This window comes from Grus americana (assembly GCF_028858705.1).
Source record: "Grus americana isolate bGruAme1 chromosome 32 unlocalized genomic scaffold, bGruAme1.mat SUPER_32_unloc_4, whole genome shotgun sequence".
Taxonomy (NCBI): Eukaryota; Metazoa; Chordata; class Aves; order Gruiformes; family Gruidae; genus Grus; species Grus americana.
Window position 1 is genome coordinate 21,343 of NW_026561315.1, and position 16,900 is coordinate 38,242.

The window sequence follows — 16,900 nt, forward strand, 5'->3', positions numbered from 1 at the left end:
GTGGTGGGCGTGGTCGGTCACGCTGGGGGCGTGGTCACATCAGGGTGGGGGTGGGGCCAGAGGTGGCTCGGGGTGGGGGCGGGGCCTGGTGCTGACCACGCCCCTCTCCCCCCCGCCAGCCGCCCCCCAGCCCCAGACGCCCCCCCCGGGCTGCCCCCTCGTCTTCCTCGCCCTCGTCTGCCTCCTCCTCGCCCTCCTCCTCCTCGCCGGGGTCTTCGCGGTACGGCCCGGGGGGGTGGGGGGAGGGGCAGGGCGGGGGTCCCGGACACCTGGGTCCCCCCCTGACCCCCCCTTCCCCCCCCCCCCCAGGCCGTCCATTACGTCAAGGTCTTCATCATCAGCTCGGCCGCCTTCTCCGTGCCGGGGGCCGAATCCTTCCCATGAGCCTTTGTGGCGGGACAGCGGGGGGGGTGGGGGGGGTCACCCCCCCTGTCCCCCCCCCATCCCCCCCCCCCCCATCAGCAATAAAGTCCCTCGGGGGCCCCGGACGCCTGGTCCCGTGGCAGCGGGGGTGGGGAACGGGGCCGTCACGGCTGGTGGCCACCGGCGAGCCCGGGCTTGCCACCGGGTTGGGGACGGCGGCTCCGGACAATGGGCCATTGTCCTGCGGGGGAGGGGGTGGCCATCGGGGCTCGGCCGTGTGCCGGGGAGGGGGGGTTGGGGACATCAGGGAGGGTTTGGGGTCATTGGGGACATTGGGGAAGGTTTGGGGACACCAGGGAGGGTTTGGGGTCACTGGGGACATCTGGACTCTGGGGACACCAAGGAGACTGGGGAAGGTTTGGGGACGTGGGGGACATCAGGGAGGGTTTGGGGACACTGGAGACATTGGGGAGGGCTTGGGGACACCGAGGACATCAGGGAGGATTTGGGGATACCAAGATGTTGGGGACATCATGGAGGGTTTGGGGACACCAAGATGGACATGCGGAACATCAGGGAGGGTTTGGGGAGCTTGGGGACATCAGGGAGGGTTTGGGGTCACAGGGGACATTGGGGAAGGTTTGGGGACACCAGGGAGGGTTTGGGGACACCAAGACATTGGGGACATCGGGGAGGGTTTGGGGACATTGGGGCCACCTGGACTCTGGGGACACCAAGGAGACTGGGGAAGGTTTGGGGATGTGGGGGACATCAGGGAGGGTTTGGGGACATTGGGGACATTGGAGACATTGGGGAGGGCTTGGGGACACCGAGGACATCAGGGAGGATTTGGGGATACCAAGATGTTGGGGACATCAGGGAGGGTTTGGGGACACCAGGACATTGGGGACATTGGGGAAGGTTTGGGGGACACCAAGATGTTGGGGACATCAGGGAGGGTTTGGGGACATTGGGGACATTGGAGAGGGTTTGGGGATACCAGGACATGGGGAACATCAGGGAGGGTTTGGGGACATCAGGACTCTGGGGACACCAAGGACATCAGGGAGATTTGGGGAGCTTGGGGACATCAGGGAGGGTTTGGGGACACCAAGATGTTGGGGACACCAGGACATTGGGGAAGGTTTGGGGACATCAGGGAGGGTTTGGGGTCACAGGTGTCATTGGGGAAGGTTTGGGGGACACCAAGATGTTGGGGACATCAGGGAGGGTTTGGGGTCACTGGGGACATTGGAGACATTGGGGAGGGCTTGGGGACACCGAGGACATCAGGGAGGATTTGGGGATACCGGGACATTGGGGAAGGTTTGGGGGACACCAAGATGTTGGGGACATCACGGCGAGTTTGGGGACAGCAGGACTCTGGGGATACCAAGGACATCAGGGAGGGTTTGGGGACACCAGGACATTGGGGACACGGAGGACACTGGGACGGGTTTAGGGACCTTGGGGACACCGGGGAGGTTTGGGGGGGGCTTGGGGACAGTGGGACACTGGGGACACAGGGGAGGGTTTGGGGACACTGGAGGGGAACGGGGAGAACTGGGGACACCAGGGAGGTTGGGGACATGGGGGGACCCTGGGGCTCGGGGACGTGGGGGGGGTCCAGCCGTTGTCACCCAGCCCGGGGGGGGGTGTGGACGGCCGTGTCCCATGTCCCCACCCCGGGGCACGGCCACCTCCTGTGTCCCCACCCAGGGGACGTCCCTGTCCCGGTGCCTATAAATCCTTGGGGACACCGGGGGGGGGTGCCCAGACAGCGCCATGGGGGTGACGGGGACGCTCGCGGTGGCCCTGGGGACGCTGCTGCTGCTGGGGGGTGAGGGGACATCGGGGGACGTGGGGGGGGGACGTGGGGATGGGGGACACTAGGGGACATGGGGGGGGACGTGGGGATGGGGGACATGGGGGGATGTGGGGGGGACATAGGGGACATCGAGGTAAGGGGGACACCAGGGGACACGGGGGGGACGTGGGGATGGGGGACACCAGGGGACACAGGGGGACATGGGGGGGGACACAGGGTTGGGGGGGACACGGGGGACAAGGGGAGATGTGACATGGAGGGACACGAGGGGACACTGGGGGTCACCGGGGTGGGGGGGGACGTGGTGTCCCTGGTCCCCGTCCCCCCCAGTGTCACCTCCCAGCAGGACCCGCCGAGCCCGTCCCCGTCCCCGGGCAGCCTTGGGGACAAGCCCTGGCCTCGCTGCTCCAGTTCCTCCACCTCCTCCCGCGTGGCCCCTTGGGGACAATGGTGTCCCCGGGGCCACCCTCCGGCTCGGGGACATTGGGGTCACCCCCTGGCTTGGAGATGCCACCCCACAGACCGCGGACACGTCCCCGAGGACCCGCCCGACGTCCCCACGGACCAGGGACGTGGCTCCAGGGTCTGGGGATGTGGCTCCAGGGACCTGAGAGACGTCCCCAAGGACCAGCGAGGTGGCCCCAGGGACCAGATCAACATCCCCAAGGACCGGGGACGTGTCCCCATGGAGTTGGGACACGTCCCCAAGAACCGGGGACATCACCCCAAGAACCAGGGACACGTCCTCAAGAGGTTGGGACACGTCCCCAAGAGCCAGGGACACGTCCCCATGGAGCTGGGACACGTCCCCAAGAGCCAGAAACATCACCCCAAGAGCCAGGGACACATCCCCATGGAGCTGGGACACGTCCCCAAGAGCCAGGGACACATCCTCAAGAGGTTGGGACACGTCCCCAAGAACCAGGGACATCACCCCAAGAACCAGGGACACGTCCTCAAGAGGTTGGGACACGTCCCCAAGGACTGAGGACACGTCCCCAAGGACCAGGAACATCACCCCAAGAGCCAGGGACACGTCCCCATGGAGCTGGGACACGTCCCCAAGAACCAGGGACACGTCCTCAAGAGGTTGGGACACGTCCCCAAGAACCGGGGACATCGCCCCAAGGGCCAGAGACATCACCCCAAGAGCCAGGGACACGTCCTCAAGAGGTTGGGACACGTCCCCAAGGACTGAGGACACGTCCCCAAGGACCGAGGACGCGTCTCCAAGGACTGAGGACACGTCCCCAAGGACCGTCCCACCAGCCCCCGGGACAGGGGATGCGTCCCCAGGGACGTCCCTCGCTCCAGGGGTGGCCGAGGAGCTCGGGCGAGAGCCACAGTGGGGAGACGTCACCCGGCTCCAACCTCGGGGACGTCGGGGACGTCGGTAGCCGGGACGTGTCCAGGGACGTCGAGGACAGCGAGAGCCACGGTACGGGGACGTGGGGGACACGGGGGGAACCTGGTGTCCAGCGCTGTCCCTCACCCTTGTCCCCTCCCCAGGTCGGGGATACTCGGAGGAGCTGTGGGAGATGCCGTAGCGCCGGGGGACGTCCTGTCCTCGTGTCACTGTCACCGGGTCTCCATCCTGTCCCTGCATCCCCAGACCCTGTCCTTGTCCCCATCCTGGTGTCCCCATCCTGGTGTCCCCATCCCCCTGTCCCCATCCTGTCCCCATCCTGGTGTCCCCATCCCCATGTCCCTATCGTGGTGTCCCCATCCTGTCCCCATCCCCATGTCCCCATCCCTGTGTCCCCATCCTGGTGTCCCCATCCCCATGTCTCCTTCCTGTCCCCATCCCCATGTCCCCATCCCCGTGTCCCCATCCCCATGTCCCCATCCTGGTGTCCCCATCCTGTCCCCATCCCCATGTCCCCATCCCTGTGTCCCCATCCTGGTGTCCCCATCCCCATGTCCCTATTGTGGTGTCTCCATCCTGTCCCCATCCCATCCCCGTGTCCCCATCCTGGTGTCCCCATCCCCATGTCCCCATCCTGTCCCCATCCTGTCCCCATCCCATCCCCGTGTCCCCATCCCTGTGTCTCCATCCTGTCCCCATCCTGTCCCCAACCCCGTGTCCCCGTCCCCGTGTCCCCATTAAAGGTGGAAGCAGCATCACCCCTGTCCTTGTCCCTCATCTCTGGGCTGACCTTGGGGTCCCACAGGGACGGGGAGGGGACACCCCGGGGGTCCCTTCATGAAGGGTCCGTTGCCTGGACACCCCCCACCCCGTGTCACGAGTGCGCTGGGTCTCAGTCACCCCCCACGCCCCCCACCCTCCATGGCAACACCAAGAGTGGGACCCGATGAGTCTTTAATTGGGGACGTCTGTGGGGCCAGGACGGTGGTGGCTTTTCTGGGGGACATCCGTGGGGTCTGTGGGGCCAGGACGGTGGTGGCTTTCCTTAGGGACATCTGTGGGGCGTGTGGGGCCAGGGGTACCGAGGGTGACGGTGGCTTTTCTTGAGGACATCTGTGGGGTCAACTGGGGCAGGACAACGGTGGCTCTTCTTGAGGACATCTATGGCATCTGTGGGGCTGAGGTTGTCCATGGGGCCAGGACGACGGTGGTTCTTCTTGGGGACACCCTTGAGGTCAATCAAGGGGGGTTGAGGACGTTGGTGGCTCTTCTCCAGGACATCCACAGGGTCCCAGGCTGGTGGTGGCTCCATGGGGTGGGTGGTGGCTCCATGGGGCTGGTGGTGGCTCCATGGGGCAGGTGGTGGCCCCATGGGGCTGGTGGCGGCTCTGTGGGGCTGGTGGTGGCCCTGTGGGGCTGGTGGTGGCCCCATGGGGCTGGTGGCGGCTCCATGGGGCTGGTGGTGGCCCCGTGGGGCTGGTGGCGGCTCTGTGGGGCTGGTGGTGGCCCTGTGGGGCTGGTGGTGGCTCCATGGGGCGGGTGGTGGCTCCGTGGGGCGGGTGGTGGCCCCATGGGGCTGGTGGCGGCTCCATGGGGCGGGTGGTGGCTCCGTGGGGCGGGTGGTGGCCCCATGGGGCGGGTGGTGGCTCCATGGGGCGGGTGGTGGCCCCACGGGGCCGGTGACCACCCCCTGCCCGGGTCAGCTGCTGCCCCTCGTCCCCGACGTCTCCTCGCGGCCCGGCGGGGGCTTCTCGCCGTCGCTGCCCCCGTCCCACTCGGGCAGGGGGGGCCACGGGGCCACGGGGATGCCGGGCAGCGGCGGGTCGGGGTTGTCGGGTCGGGGGGGGCTCTGGGGCTCGGGGGGGGGGGCCCGGGCGGGGGGGGGCTGCGGCTGCGGGGGGGCGGGGGGGGCCGTGGGTCGGCGTTCGGCCATGCTGGGGGGGGGGGGAGAGCAGGGGGGGGTCAGGGGGTGCTCGGGGGGGACCCGGGTGGCCGGGGCCAGTCCCTGCCCCCCAACCTCCTCCAGTGCCCCCCAGAGACGGGGACCCCACCACAGCCCCCCCCCCCTCCACCCAGCGCCCCCCTCCCCAAGTATGGGGACCCCAGGGCCATCCCCTGCCCCCATCTTCCCCAGTGCCCCCCAGTGCCCCCCCAGTGTCCCCCCAGTGCCCCCCCAGTGACCCCCAGTGACACCCAGTGACCTCTAGTGCCCCCCAGTGACACCCAGTGCCCCCCCAGTGACCCCCAGTGTCACCCAGTGACCTCTAGTGCCCCCCCAGTGACACCCAGTACCCCCCCAGTGTCACCCAGTGCCCCCCAGTGCCCCCCAGTGTCACCCAGTGTCACCCGGTGACACCCAGTGCCCCCCAGTGACCCCCAGTGACCCCCAGTGCCCCCCCAGTGCCCCCCCCAGTGCCCCCCAGTGTCCCCCAGTGCCCCCCCAGTGTCTCCCAGTGCCCCCCAGTGTCACCCAGTGTCACCCGGTGACACCCAGTGCCCCCCAGTGCCCCCCCAGTGCCCCCCAGTGACCCCCAGTGTCACCCGGTGACCTCCAGTGCCCCCCCAGTGACACCCAGTACCCCCCCCAGTGTCACCCAGTGCCCCCCAGTGCCCCCCCAGTGCCCCCCAGTACCCCCCAGTGCCCCCCAGATTTGTCACCCAGACATCCAGGGCGGGGGGGGTCCCTACCTGGTGGCAGTGGCAGCTGTCTGCAGTGCAGCACTGGGAGCACTGGGAGCACTGGGGCCCCCCCTGGCTCTTATAGACACCCAGAGGGGGGGGTGGGGCGGCCCGGGCCCCCCCGGGCGGGGGTGGGGAGCTGGCGTGGACTGGCCGACCCGGAAGGTCGAGGGGGGACGTGGCGGCAGCACCCCATGAGTCAGGGCTCCCGGCGTGCCGTGCTGCGGGCGGGGCACCCTACGGCCCCTGTGGGGCTGCACCCTACGGCCCCTATAGGTGTGACCCCTATGGCCCCTATAGGTGTGACCCCTATGGCCACTATAGGTGTGACCCCTATGGCCCCTATAGGTGTGACCCCTATGGCCCCTATAGGTGTGACCCCTACGGCCACTATAGGTGTGACCCCTATGGCCCCTATGGGGCTGGTCCCTATAGCCCCTATAGGTGTGACCCCTATGGCCCCTATAGGTGTGACCCCTATGGCCACTATAGGTGTGACCCCTATGGCCCCTATAGGTGTGACCCCTACGGCCCCTATAGGTGTGACCCCTATGGCCCCTATGGGGCTGGTCCCTACGGCCCCTATAGGTGTGACCCCTATGGCCCCTATGGGGCTGGTCCCTATAGCCCCTATAGGTGTGACCCCTATGGCCCCTATAGGTGTGACCCCTACGGCCCCTATAGGTGTGACCCCTATGGCCCCTATGGGGCTGGTCCCTATAGCCCCTATAGGTGTGACCCCTATGGCCCCTATGGGGCTGGTCCCTATAGCCCCTATAGGTGTGACCCCTATGGCCCCTATAGGTGTGACCCCTACGGCCCCTATAGGTGTGACCCCTATGGCCCCTATGGGGCTGGTCCCTATAGCCCCTATAGGTGTGACCCCTATGGCCCCTATAGGTGTGACCCCTATGGCCCCTATGGGGCTGGTCCCTATAGCCCCTATAGGTGTGACCCCTATGGCCCCTATAGGTGTGACCCCTATGGCACCTATAGGTGTGACCCCTATGGCCCCTATAGGTGTGACCCCTATGGCCCCTATGGGGCTGGTCCCTACGGCCCCTATAGGTGTGACCCCTATGGCCCCTATAGGTGTGACCCCTATGGCCCCTATGGGGCTGGTCCCTACGGCCCCTATAGGTGTGACCCCTATGGCCCCTATAGGTGTGACCCCTATGGCCCCTATGGGGCTGGTCCCTATGGCCCCTATAGGTGTGGTCCCTACGGCCACTATAGGTGTGGTCCCTATAGCCTCTATAGGTGTGACCCCTATGGCTCCTATAGCCGTGACCCCTATGGCCCCTATAGGTCTGGTCCCTATAGCCCACCTCCTATAGCCTCACCCTATAGCCCAGCCCCTACAGACCTGCTCCCTATAGCGTTGTCTCTATACCTTTATAGCCCAACCCCTACACATGTGATCCCTACAACCCCGCTCCTATAGCCTCACCCTATAGCCCCACCCTATCGCCAGGTCCCTATAGCCTCACCCTATAGCCCGGTCCCTATAGCCCCACCCTATAGCCCGGTCCCTATAGCCTCACCCTATAGCCCCACCCTATAGCCCGGTCCCTATAGGCTCACCCTATAGCCCCACCCTATCGCCAGGTCCCTATAGGCTCACCCTATAGCCCCACCCTATAGCCCCACCCTATAGGCTCACCTTATAGGCTCACCTTATAGCCCCACCCTATAGCCCGGTCCCTATAGGCTCACCTTATAGCCCCACCCTATCGCCAGGTCCCTATAGCCCCACCCTATAGCCCCACCCTATAGCCAGGTCCCTATAGCCCCACCCTATAGCCCAGCCCGTGCAGGACCCCATAGCCCCCATACCCATCAGCCAGGGACACGGCGTGGGGCTGCAGCGTTTATTGAGCTGGGGGGGGGACGGGGACACCGGGGGGGGGGGCACGGGGCCATGGGGGGCCATGGGGACACCAGGGGGTCATGGGGGGCCATGGGGGGCCATGGGGACACTGGGGGGGCCATGGGGGGGCCATGGGGGGCCATGGGGACACTGGGGGGGCCATGGGGACACCAGGAGGTCATGGGGGGCCATGGGGGACCATGGGGGACCATGGGGACACTGGGGGGGCCATGGGGGACCATGGGGGGCCATGGGGACACTGGGGGGGCCATGGGGGACCATGGGGGGCCATGGGGACACTGGGGGGGCCATGGGGACACCGGGGGGACCATGGGGGGCCATGGGGACACCAGGAGGTCATGGGGGGCCATGGGGGACCATGGGGGGCCATGGGGACACCGGGGGGGCCATGGGGGGCCACCCCCACACCCGGGTGGCTCCCGGCAGGGCTCACGGGGCCGCAGCCGTCGGGGCCCCCCCAGTTCCAGCCTGGCCCCGGGGGGGCAGGTTGGGGGGCTGGGCCCCGGGGGGGGGCAGGGGGGGGCCCAGCAGCTCCCTCAGCTCGGGGACGAGCTCCAGGAGGGTCTCGGGGCCGGGGGGGTCGCGGCGGTGCCGGGGGGGGCTCTGCAGAGCCAGGGCCAGGCGCTCCAGAGCCGCCATCACGCGGCCTTCGGCCTCCTCCTCTTCGTCGTCGTCGTCGTCGTCGTCGTCGTCCTCAGCCGCCGTGGGCACGGGGACGGGGGTGGGGAGGGTGGTGGGGGCGGGGGTGGGGACGATATTGGGGGCAGGACCGGGGACGGTGGTGGCCGCGGTGGTGGGGACGGGGACGGTGGTGGGGACGGGCAGGCTGCGGGCGGTGACACCTGGGGGGGGGACACACACAAAGGGGGGGGGGGGGTCAGCCATGGGGACAGGGGACCCCGGTGCCCAGGACCCCCCCAATCCCCCCCCCCCCGAGGGGCCGCGGGCAGCCGGGACCCCCAGTTCTCCCCCCGCCCCCCCCCCCGTGTGCCCCCCCCCAAGGCATTGGGGTGTCCCCACCCCCCCCCCACCCCCAAACCCGGGAGGGGCCCTGGGTGTCCGGGCACCTACCGAGCGGGCGGGGGCCGAGCAGGGCGAGCAGGCAGAGCAGGACCCCCGGGGTCCCCGGGGCACCCATGGGTGCTGGTCGGGAAGGACTGGGAGCACTGGGAGCACTGGGAGCACTGGTTTTAAGGTCAGGTGGGTGGGGATCCTCCCACCCGCCATTTCCGCCACGCCCGGGTGGGGCCACCCACGTTGGGTGGGGACACCCCCGCCCCCCCACCCATGGGTGTCTGGGGGGGCTGGAACTGTTCCTGAGAGCCCAACTGGGCTCATACTGGTCCCTGTGGGTCATACTGGTCTTTATGGGACCATACTGGTCCCTTTAGGGTCATACTGGTTCCTACAGGGTCATACTGGTCTTTATGGGACCATACTGGTCCCTTTCAGGGTCATACTGGTCTTTATGGGACCATACTGGTCCCTTTAGGGCTATACTGGTTCCTACAGGGTCACACTGGTCCCTACAGGACTCGTACTGGTGCTTATGGGACCATACTGGTGCCTTTAGGGTCATACTGGTCCCTTTCAGGGTCATACTGGTCTTTATGGGACCATACTGGTCCCTTTAGGGTCATACTGGTTCCTACAGGGTCATACTGGTCTTTATGGGACCATACTGGTCCCTTTAGGGTCATACTGGTCCCTTTAGGGTCATACTGGTTCCTACAGGGTCATACTGGTCTTTATGGGACCATACTGGTCCCTTTCAGGGTCATACTGGTCTTTATGGGACCATACTGGTCCCTTTAGGGCTATACTGGTTCCTACAGGGTCACACTGGTCCCTACAGGACTCGTACTGGTGCTTATGGGACCATACTGGTGCCTTTAGGGTCATACTGGTCCCTTTCAGGGTCATACTGGTCTTTATGGGACCATACTGGTCCCTTTAGGGTCATACTGGTTCCTACAGGGTCATACTGGTCTTTATGGGACCATACTGGTCCCTTTAGGGTCATACTGGTCCCTTTAGGGTCATACTGGTTCCTACAGGGTCATACTGGTCTTTATGGGACCATACTGGTCCCTTTCAGGGTCATACTGGTCTTTATGGGACCATACTGGTCCCTTTAGGGCTATACTGGTTTCTACAGGGTCACACTGGTCCCTACAGGACTCGTACTGGTGCTTATGGGGCCATACTGGTCTCTGTGGGGCCATACTGGTCTTTACGGGACCACACTGGTCTCTTGGGGCTCGTACTGGTTGGTGTCACCCCCTCCCTCCAGCCCCAGTTTCAGGGCCGCCTCCCCAGTGTCGCCCAGCACCACCCATGGGTGGCCCTGGCCCAGCCCCCATGTCCCGTCCCCTCGTGTCCCCAAGTGCCACCGGCCCCACGGGTGCCCTCGGCTCACCCATCCCGTCCCTGGTGTCCCCATCCCATGGATGTCCCCACCCCTGGTGTCCCCCATGTCCCCCATGTCCCCCATGTCCCCATCCTCTTGAGTGTCACCATCCCCGATGTCCCCATCCCTGGTGTCCCCACCCCTGGTGTCCCCATCCCATGGATGTCCCCACCCCTGGTGTCCCCCATGTCCCCCATGTCCCCCATGTCCCCCATGTCCCCATCCTCTTGAGTGTCACCATCCCCAATGTCCCCATCCCTGGTGTCACCATCTCCCATGTCCCCCATGTCCCTGATGTCCCCCATGTCCCCATCCCATGGATGTCCCCACCCCTGGTGTCCCCATCCCTGATGTCCCCATCCTCTTGAGTGTCCCCATCCCATGGATGTCCCCATCCCCCATGTCCCCCATGTCCCTGATGTCCCCACCCCTGGTGTCCCCATCCCATGGATGTCCCCATCCCCCATGTCCCCATCCCTGATGTCCCCATCCTCTTGAGTGTCCCCATCCCATGGATGTCCCCATCCCCCATGTCCCCCATGTCCCTGATGTCCCCCATGTCCCCATCCCATGGATGTCCCCATCCCCCATGTCCCCCATGTCCCTGATGTCCCCCATGTCCCCCATGTCCCTGATGTCCCCACCCCTGGTGTCCCCATCCCATGGATGTCCCCATCCTCTTGAGTGTCCCCATCCCATGGATGTCCGCATCCCCCATGTCCTCAGTGTCCCCATCCCATCCCTGGTGTCCTCATCCCATGGATGTCCCCATCTCCCATGTCCCCCATGTCCCCATCCTCTTGAGTGTCCCCACCCCTGGTGTCCCCATCCCCGATGTCCCCATCCCCCATGTCCCCCATGTCTCCACCCCTGGTGTCCCCATCCTCTTGAGTGTCCCCATCCCTGATGTCCCCCATGTCCCTGATGTCCCCATCCCATGGATGTCCCCATCCCCCATGTCCCCATCCCTGGTGTCCCCATCCTCTTGAGTGTCCCCATCCCATGGATGTCCGCATCCCCCATGTCCTCAGTGTCCCCATCCCATCCCTGGCGTCCTCATCCCATGGATGTCCCCATCTCCCATGTCCCCCATGTCCCTGATGTCCCCATCCCTGATGTCCCCATCCCCCATGTCCCTGGTGTCCCCATCCCTGGTGTCCCCATCCCCCATGTCCCTGATGTCCCCATCCCATGGATGTCCCCATCCCCCATGTCCCTGATGTCCCCCATGTCCCCATCCCATGGATGTCCCCATCCCTGGTGTCCCCATCCCTGGTGTCCCCATCCCCCATGTCCCCATCCCCCATGTCCCTGGTGTCCCCATCCCATGGATGTCCCCATCCCCCATGTCCCCATCCCCCATGTCCCTGATGTCCCCATCCCCCATGTCCCCATCCCCCATGTCCCCATCCCCCATGTCCCTGATGTCCCCATCCCCCATGTCCCCATCCCCACCTCCCCAGTGTCCCCCCCCCATCCCCCCCGTCCCCAGCTGCGGGCACGAACCGGCCGCACCAGTTCATCCGGTACCGAGACACGTGGGGACACGCGTGGGGACAGGCTGGGTCACGCGTGGGCGTGGGGACACGTGTGGGGACACGTGTGGGGACACGCGTGGGGACAGGGACGAGGCGGGTGCCGCGATCCGACGACTTTATTGGGACACGGGAGCGGGGGGATCTACTTGTCACAGCCCCCGCAGCTGGACTGGGACTGGCCGGATCCCGTCCCAGATCCCCCCCCAGATCCCGGCCTGGAGCCCCCCCCCGATCCCGTCCCAGATCCCCCCCCAGATCCCGGCCTGGAGCCCCCCCCCGATCCCATCCCGGATCCCATCCCGGATCCCGGCCTGGAGCCCCCCCCCGATCCCATCCCAGATCCCATCCCGGATCCCATCCCAGATCCCGGCCTGGAGCCCCCCCCGGAGCCGTAGGTCCCTGACCCAGAGCCGGATCCCACACCAGATCCAAAGTCGGAGCCAGATCCCTGAGTGGATCCCGTGGGGGGCCCACGGTGCGTGGGGATGTAGCCCCCGATCCGGGCCGGATCCCGCAGCCCTGGTATGAAGGGGATCCCGGGATTCTTGTACCCGGGGCGCCGGATCCCTCCGTAGGATCCCGACCCCCCGTAAGATCCCGATCCACCACCGTAGGATCCCGATGCACCACTGTAGGATCCTGGTCTGCCATAAGAGCCTGATCCACCCCCGTAGGATCCCGATCCCCCCTGGGATCCCGATCCCCCATAAGATCCTGATCCACTCCCCTGGGATCCCGAGCCACCCCCATAGGATCCTGGTCTACCATAAGATCCCGATCCACCCCCCTGGGATCCCGACCCTCCGTAAGATCCCGATCCACCCCCGTAGGATCCTGATCCCCCATAAGATCCCGATCCACTCCCCTGGGATCCCGAGCCACCCCCATAGGATCCTGGTCTGCCATAAGATCCCGATCCACCCCCCTGGGATCCCGATCCTCCATACGATCCCGAGCCACCCCCCTGGGATCCTGATTCTCCATAGGATCCTGATCCCCCATAAGATCCTGATGAGCCCCCGTAGGATCCTGATTCCCCAAAGGATCCCGAATCATCCCCGTAGGACTCAGGGAGCCCGTAGGATCCCGATCCCCCATAGGATCCTGAGCTGCCCCCGTAGGATCCTGAGCTGCTCCCGTAGGATCCCGATCCGCTGCCTGCTTGGGATCCGCTGCCCCCCTGGGAGCCAGGTCTGCCTGATCCAGACCCGCTTCCCCCATGGGATCCGCTGCCTCCGTGGGATCCGGGTCTGCCTGATCCCGATCCGCTGCCCCCCTGGGAGCCGGGTCTGCCCGATCCTGAACTGGATCCTCCATACGATCCCCCATAGGATCCTGGCCTGCCTCCATAAGATCCAGATCCTCCGTAGGAACTGGATCCTCCATAGGATCCGGATCCCCCGTAGGATCCTGAGCTGCCTCCATAGGATCCCGATCCGGGTTTCCCTGATCCTGATCCTGAACTAGATCCTCCTTGAGATGAGCCGGGTCTGCCCGATCCGGATCCGCTCCCCCCCTGGGATCCAGGTCTGCCTGATCCGGATCCGCTTCCATAGGATCCCAAACTGGATCCTCCGTAGGAGCTGGATCCCCCATAGGATCCGCTTCCCGCGTACGAGCTGGGTCTCCCGGATCCGCCCCCGTAAGACCCGACTCCGTAGGATCCCGAGGGCCCACCGGATCCCGGCGACACAAAAGATCCCGAGCCGTCCCCGTGGGATCCCGGTCTGCTCCCATAGGATCCTGGCTTGCCCCCAGGGGATCCCGGTGACGCGTAGGATCCCGAAGAGCTTCCGCCTCCCTGGGATACTCCCGAGCCGCTGTAGGATCCCGCTCCTCCGTAGGATCCCGAATTGCCGGAGGATCCCGATCCGCCTCCGTAGGATCCCGCTCCTCCATAGGATCCCGAATTGCCGTAGGATCCCTCTCCTCCGGAGGATCCCGAATTTCCGGAGGATCCCGAATTGCCGTAGGATCCCTCTCCTCCGGAGGATCCCGCTCCGGCCCCGCCCAGCTGGGGGCTGAGGAATCCGGCGGGATCCTTGCAGGGATCCACCCCGGCCGTCAGCGGGACCAGGCGGGAGCCCGAGTCGCAGCGGCCGGAGGCGTCTGGGCCAAAGCGGGCGTCAGCGGGTCCCCCCCGGCTCCCAGTGCCTCCCAGTAACCCCTCATCTCCATCCCAGTGCCTCCCAGTTCCACCCCAGTCCCTCCCAGTCTCCATCCCAGTCCTTCCCAGTATCTCCCAGTCCCCATCCCAGTCTCTCCCAGTACATCCCGGTCCTTCCCAATCCCTCCCAGTCCTCATCCCAGTTCCCATCCCAGTCCCTATCCCAGTATATCCCAGTATATCCCAGTCCCATCCTAGTCTCTCTCAGTCCCATCCCAGTCCCCATCCCCGTCTATCCCAGTATATCCCAGTCTCTCCCAGTTCCCATCCCAGTCCCTATCCCAGTCTATCCCAGTATATCCCAGTCCCATCCCAGTCCCATCCCAGTCCCATCCCACTCCCCATCCCAGTCCCCATCCCAGTCTCTCCCAGCCCCATCCCAGTCTCTCCCAGTCCTCATCCCAGTATATCCCAGTATATCCCAGTCCCATCCCACTCCCCATCCCAGTCTATCCCAGTCTCTCCCAGTCCTCATTCCAGTCCCATCCCAGTATATCCCAGTATATCCCAGTCTCTCCCAGTCTATCCCAGTCCCATCCCAGTCTATCCCAGTATATCCCAGTCCCATCCCAGTCCCATCCCACTCCCCATCCCAGTCCCCATCCCAGTCTCTCCCAGCCCCATCCCAGTCTCTCCCAGTCCTCATCCCAGTATATCCCAGTATATCCCAGTCCCATCCCACTCCCCATCCCAGTCTATCCCAGTCTCTCCCAGTCCTCATCCCAGTCCCATCCCAGTATATCCCAGTCTCTCCCAGTCTATCCCAGTCTACCCCAGTCCCATCCCAGTCCCATCCCACTCCCCATCCCAGTCCCATCCCAGTCTATCCCAGTCCCCATCCCAGTCTCTCCCAGTCTCTCCCAGTCCCATCCCAGTCCCCATCCCAGTCTCTCCCAGTCCCTCCCAGTCCCCATCCCAGTCCCCATCCCAGTCTCTCCCAGTCCCTCCCAGTCCCATCCCAGTCCCCATCCCAGTCCCCATCCCAGTCTCTCCCAGTCCCATCCCAGTCTCTCCCAGTCCCTCCCAGTCCCTCCCAGTCCCACCTGGCAGGCACAGGCAGAGCAGCAGGAGCCCGAGGGCCGCGGGCAGCCGGGGACCGGCCATGGCGGGGGGGGGCACCGGGGACGTCGGGGACACCGGGACGGACCTTAAATAGGGTGCGGGGGGGTGGGGCACCCCGGGGTGCCACCGCCCGGGGGGGGGGGGGGGGCCCCGCCCGCGTTAAACCCGTGAGTCACTGGGACTGACCCGCTTGGCGGGGCCGGGGGACACCCCCGAGCCGCTGCCCCCCCCCATCGGGGTCAGGGCGCACCCCGAGTCGGGGCGGGGTGGGTGGGGGGGGTGGGGTGCCCGGGCCCCCCCAACCCGCCATTAGGGGCCGGGCGGTGACCGCGGGGGGGGGGGGGGCACGCCCTGGCTGGGGGGGGGGAACCGGTCTGGTGGATCCCGGGGATCGGGGGGGGGGGGGGGGAAGGGGGGTCCGGGGGGGGGGGGGAAGGGGTTCCCTCGGGGGGGGGATTCTGGGGGTCTGGGGGGTCCGGGGGGGGGGGGAAAGGGGGTCCTTGGGGGGAGGGAAAGGGGGGTCCCTGGGGGTATCCGGGGGGGGTCCGGGGGGGGGGGAGGGGGGTCCCTGGGGGGGGGGGGAGAGGGGGGTCCGGGGGGGATGCTGGGGGTCTGGGGGGTCCGGGGGGGGAAAGGGGGTCTTTGGGGGGAAGGAAAGGGGTTCCCTCGGGGGGGGATTCTGGGGGTCTGGGGGGTCCGGGGGGGGGAAAGGGGGTCCTTGGGGGGAGGGAAAGGGGGGTCCCTGGGGGAGGGGAGGTCGGGGGGTTCGGGGGGGATTCTGAGGGTCTGGGGGGGATCCAGGGGGGGTTCTGGGGGGGGGGAATGCGGGGGGGGTCACTAGAGGGGGAAAGGGGGGTCCGGGGGGGGATCCTGGGGGGATCCCGGGGGGAGAGATAGGGAGGGTCCCTGGGGGGGGGGGGAGAGGGGGGTCCGGGGGGGGGATTGTGGAGGTCTGGGGGGGACCCGGGGGGTCGATCCGGGGGGGCACCCCGGGGTTCCCAGGCAGGGGGGTCCTGGGGTGAATCCTGGGGATCGGGGGGGGGATACGGGTGGTCCCGGACAGGGACCTGGGGGGTCCCTGGGGATGTGGGGGGGGGGGGGGCGGGGGGTCCCGGAGGGGTTCCGGGGAGGTTACTGGGATGTGGGGGGGTCCCGGGGGGGAGGGGGAATCCTGGGGGGGTCCCTGGGGATGTGGGGGGGTCCGGGGGGGTGACGGGATCCCTGTGGGACCCCCCGGGCGGGGGGGGGGGGAAGCGTTTGGGGGGTCCCAGGCGCCCGCGCGGTGGCGCTGCCCGTGCGACCCTACAATAACACCGCGGCGGCCCCGCCCCCTCCCGCACGGGCCCCTCCCCTCGGCCAAACCCCGCCCCCTCCCCCCCTTCTTCCGCACACAAAGACGCCCCCCCCCCCCCCGGATTGGGGGGGTCCCGGGGTCCCTCCCGCTTTTTGGGGTGCCCTTCCCCCCCCTCCCCCCCGGGCCCGTTTGGGTTCCGGCCAGTTTTGGGGATTTAACCCCGCCCCCCCGGGTCCCTCCGAGCCCCCATCGGGCGGATAACAAAGGGGGGGGCGGGGGGGGGGGGGCGAACACCCGCCCGG

General features: G+C 66.8%; 1 protein-coding gene and 1 pseudogene across 1 annotated transcript; one reads left to right on the forward strand and one right to left on the reverse strand.

The window, feature by feature from the left end:
* Positions 1-2,148: 2,148 nt before the first annotated feature.
* LOC129200121 (uncharacterized) lies at positions 2,149-11,413 on the forward strand (annotated as a pseudogene).
* A 690-nt stretch (positions 11,414-12,103) lies between these two features.
* LOC129200122 (collagen alpha-2(I) chain-like) lies at positions 12,104-15,521 on the reverse strand. Its single transcript, XM_054811387.1, has 5 exons — positions 15,286-15,521; positions 13,642-14,184; positions 12,447-13,565; positions 12,291-12,386; positions 12,104-12,189 (listed from the first exon to the last, which is right to left on the reverse strand). The coding sequence occupies exons 1-5, from the start codon at positions 15,344-15,346 to the stop codon at positions 12,104-12,106; spliced, it is 1,905 nt and encodes a 634-aa protein (XP_054667362.1). The 5' UTR covers positions 15,347-15,521.
* Between the last annotated feature and the right edge of the window lie 1,379 nt (positions 15,522-16,900).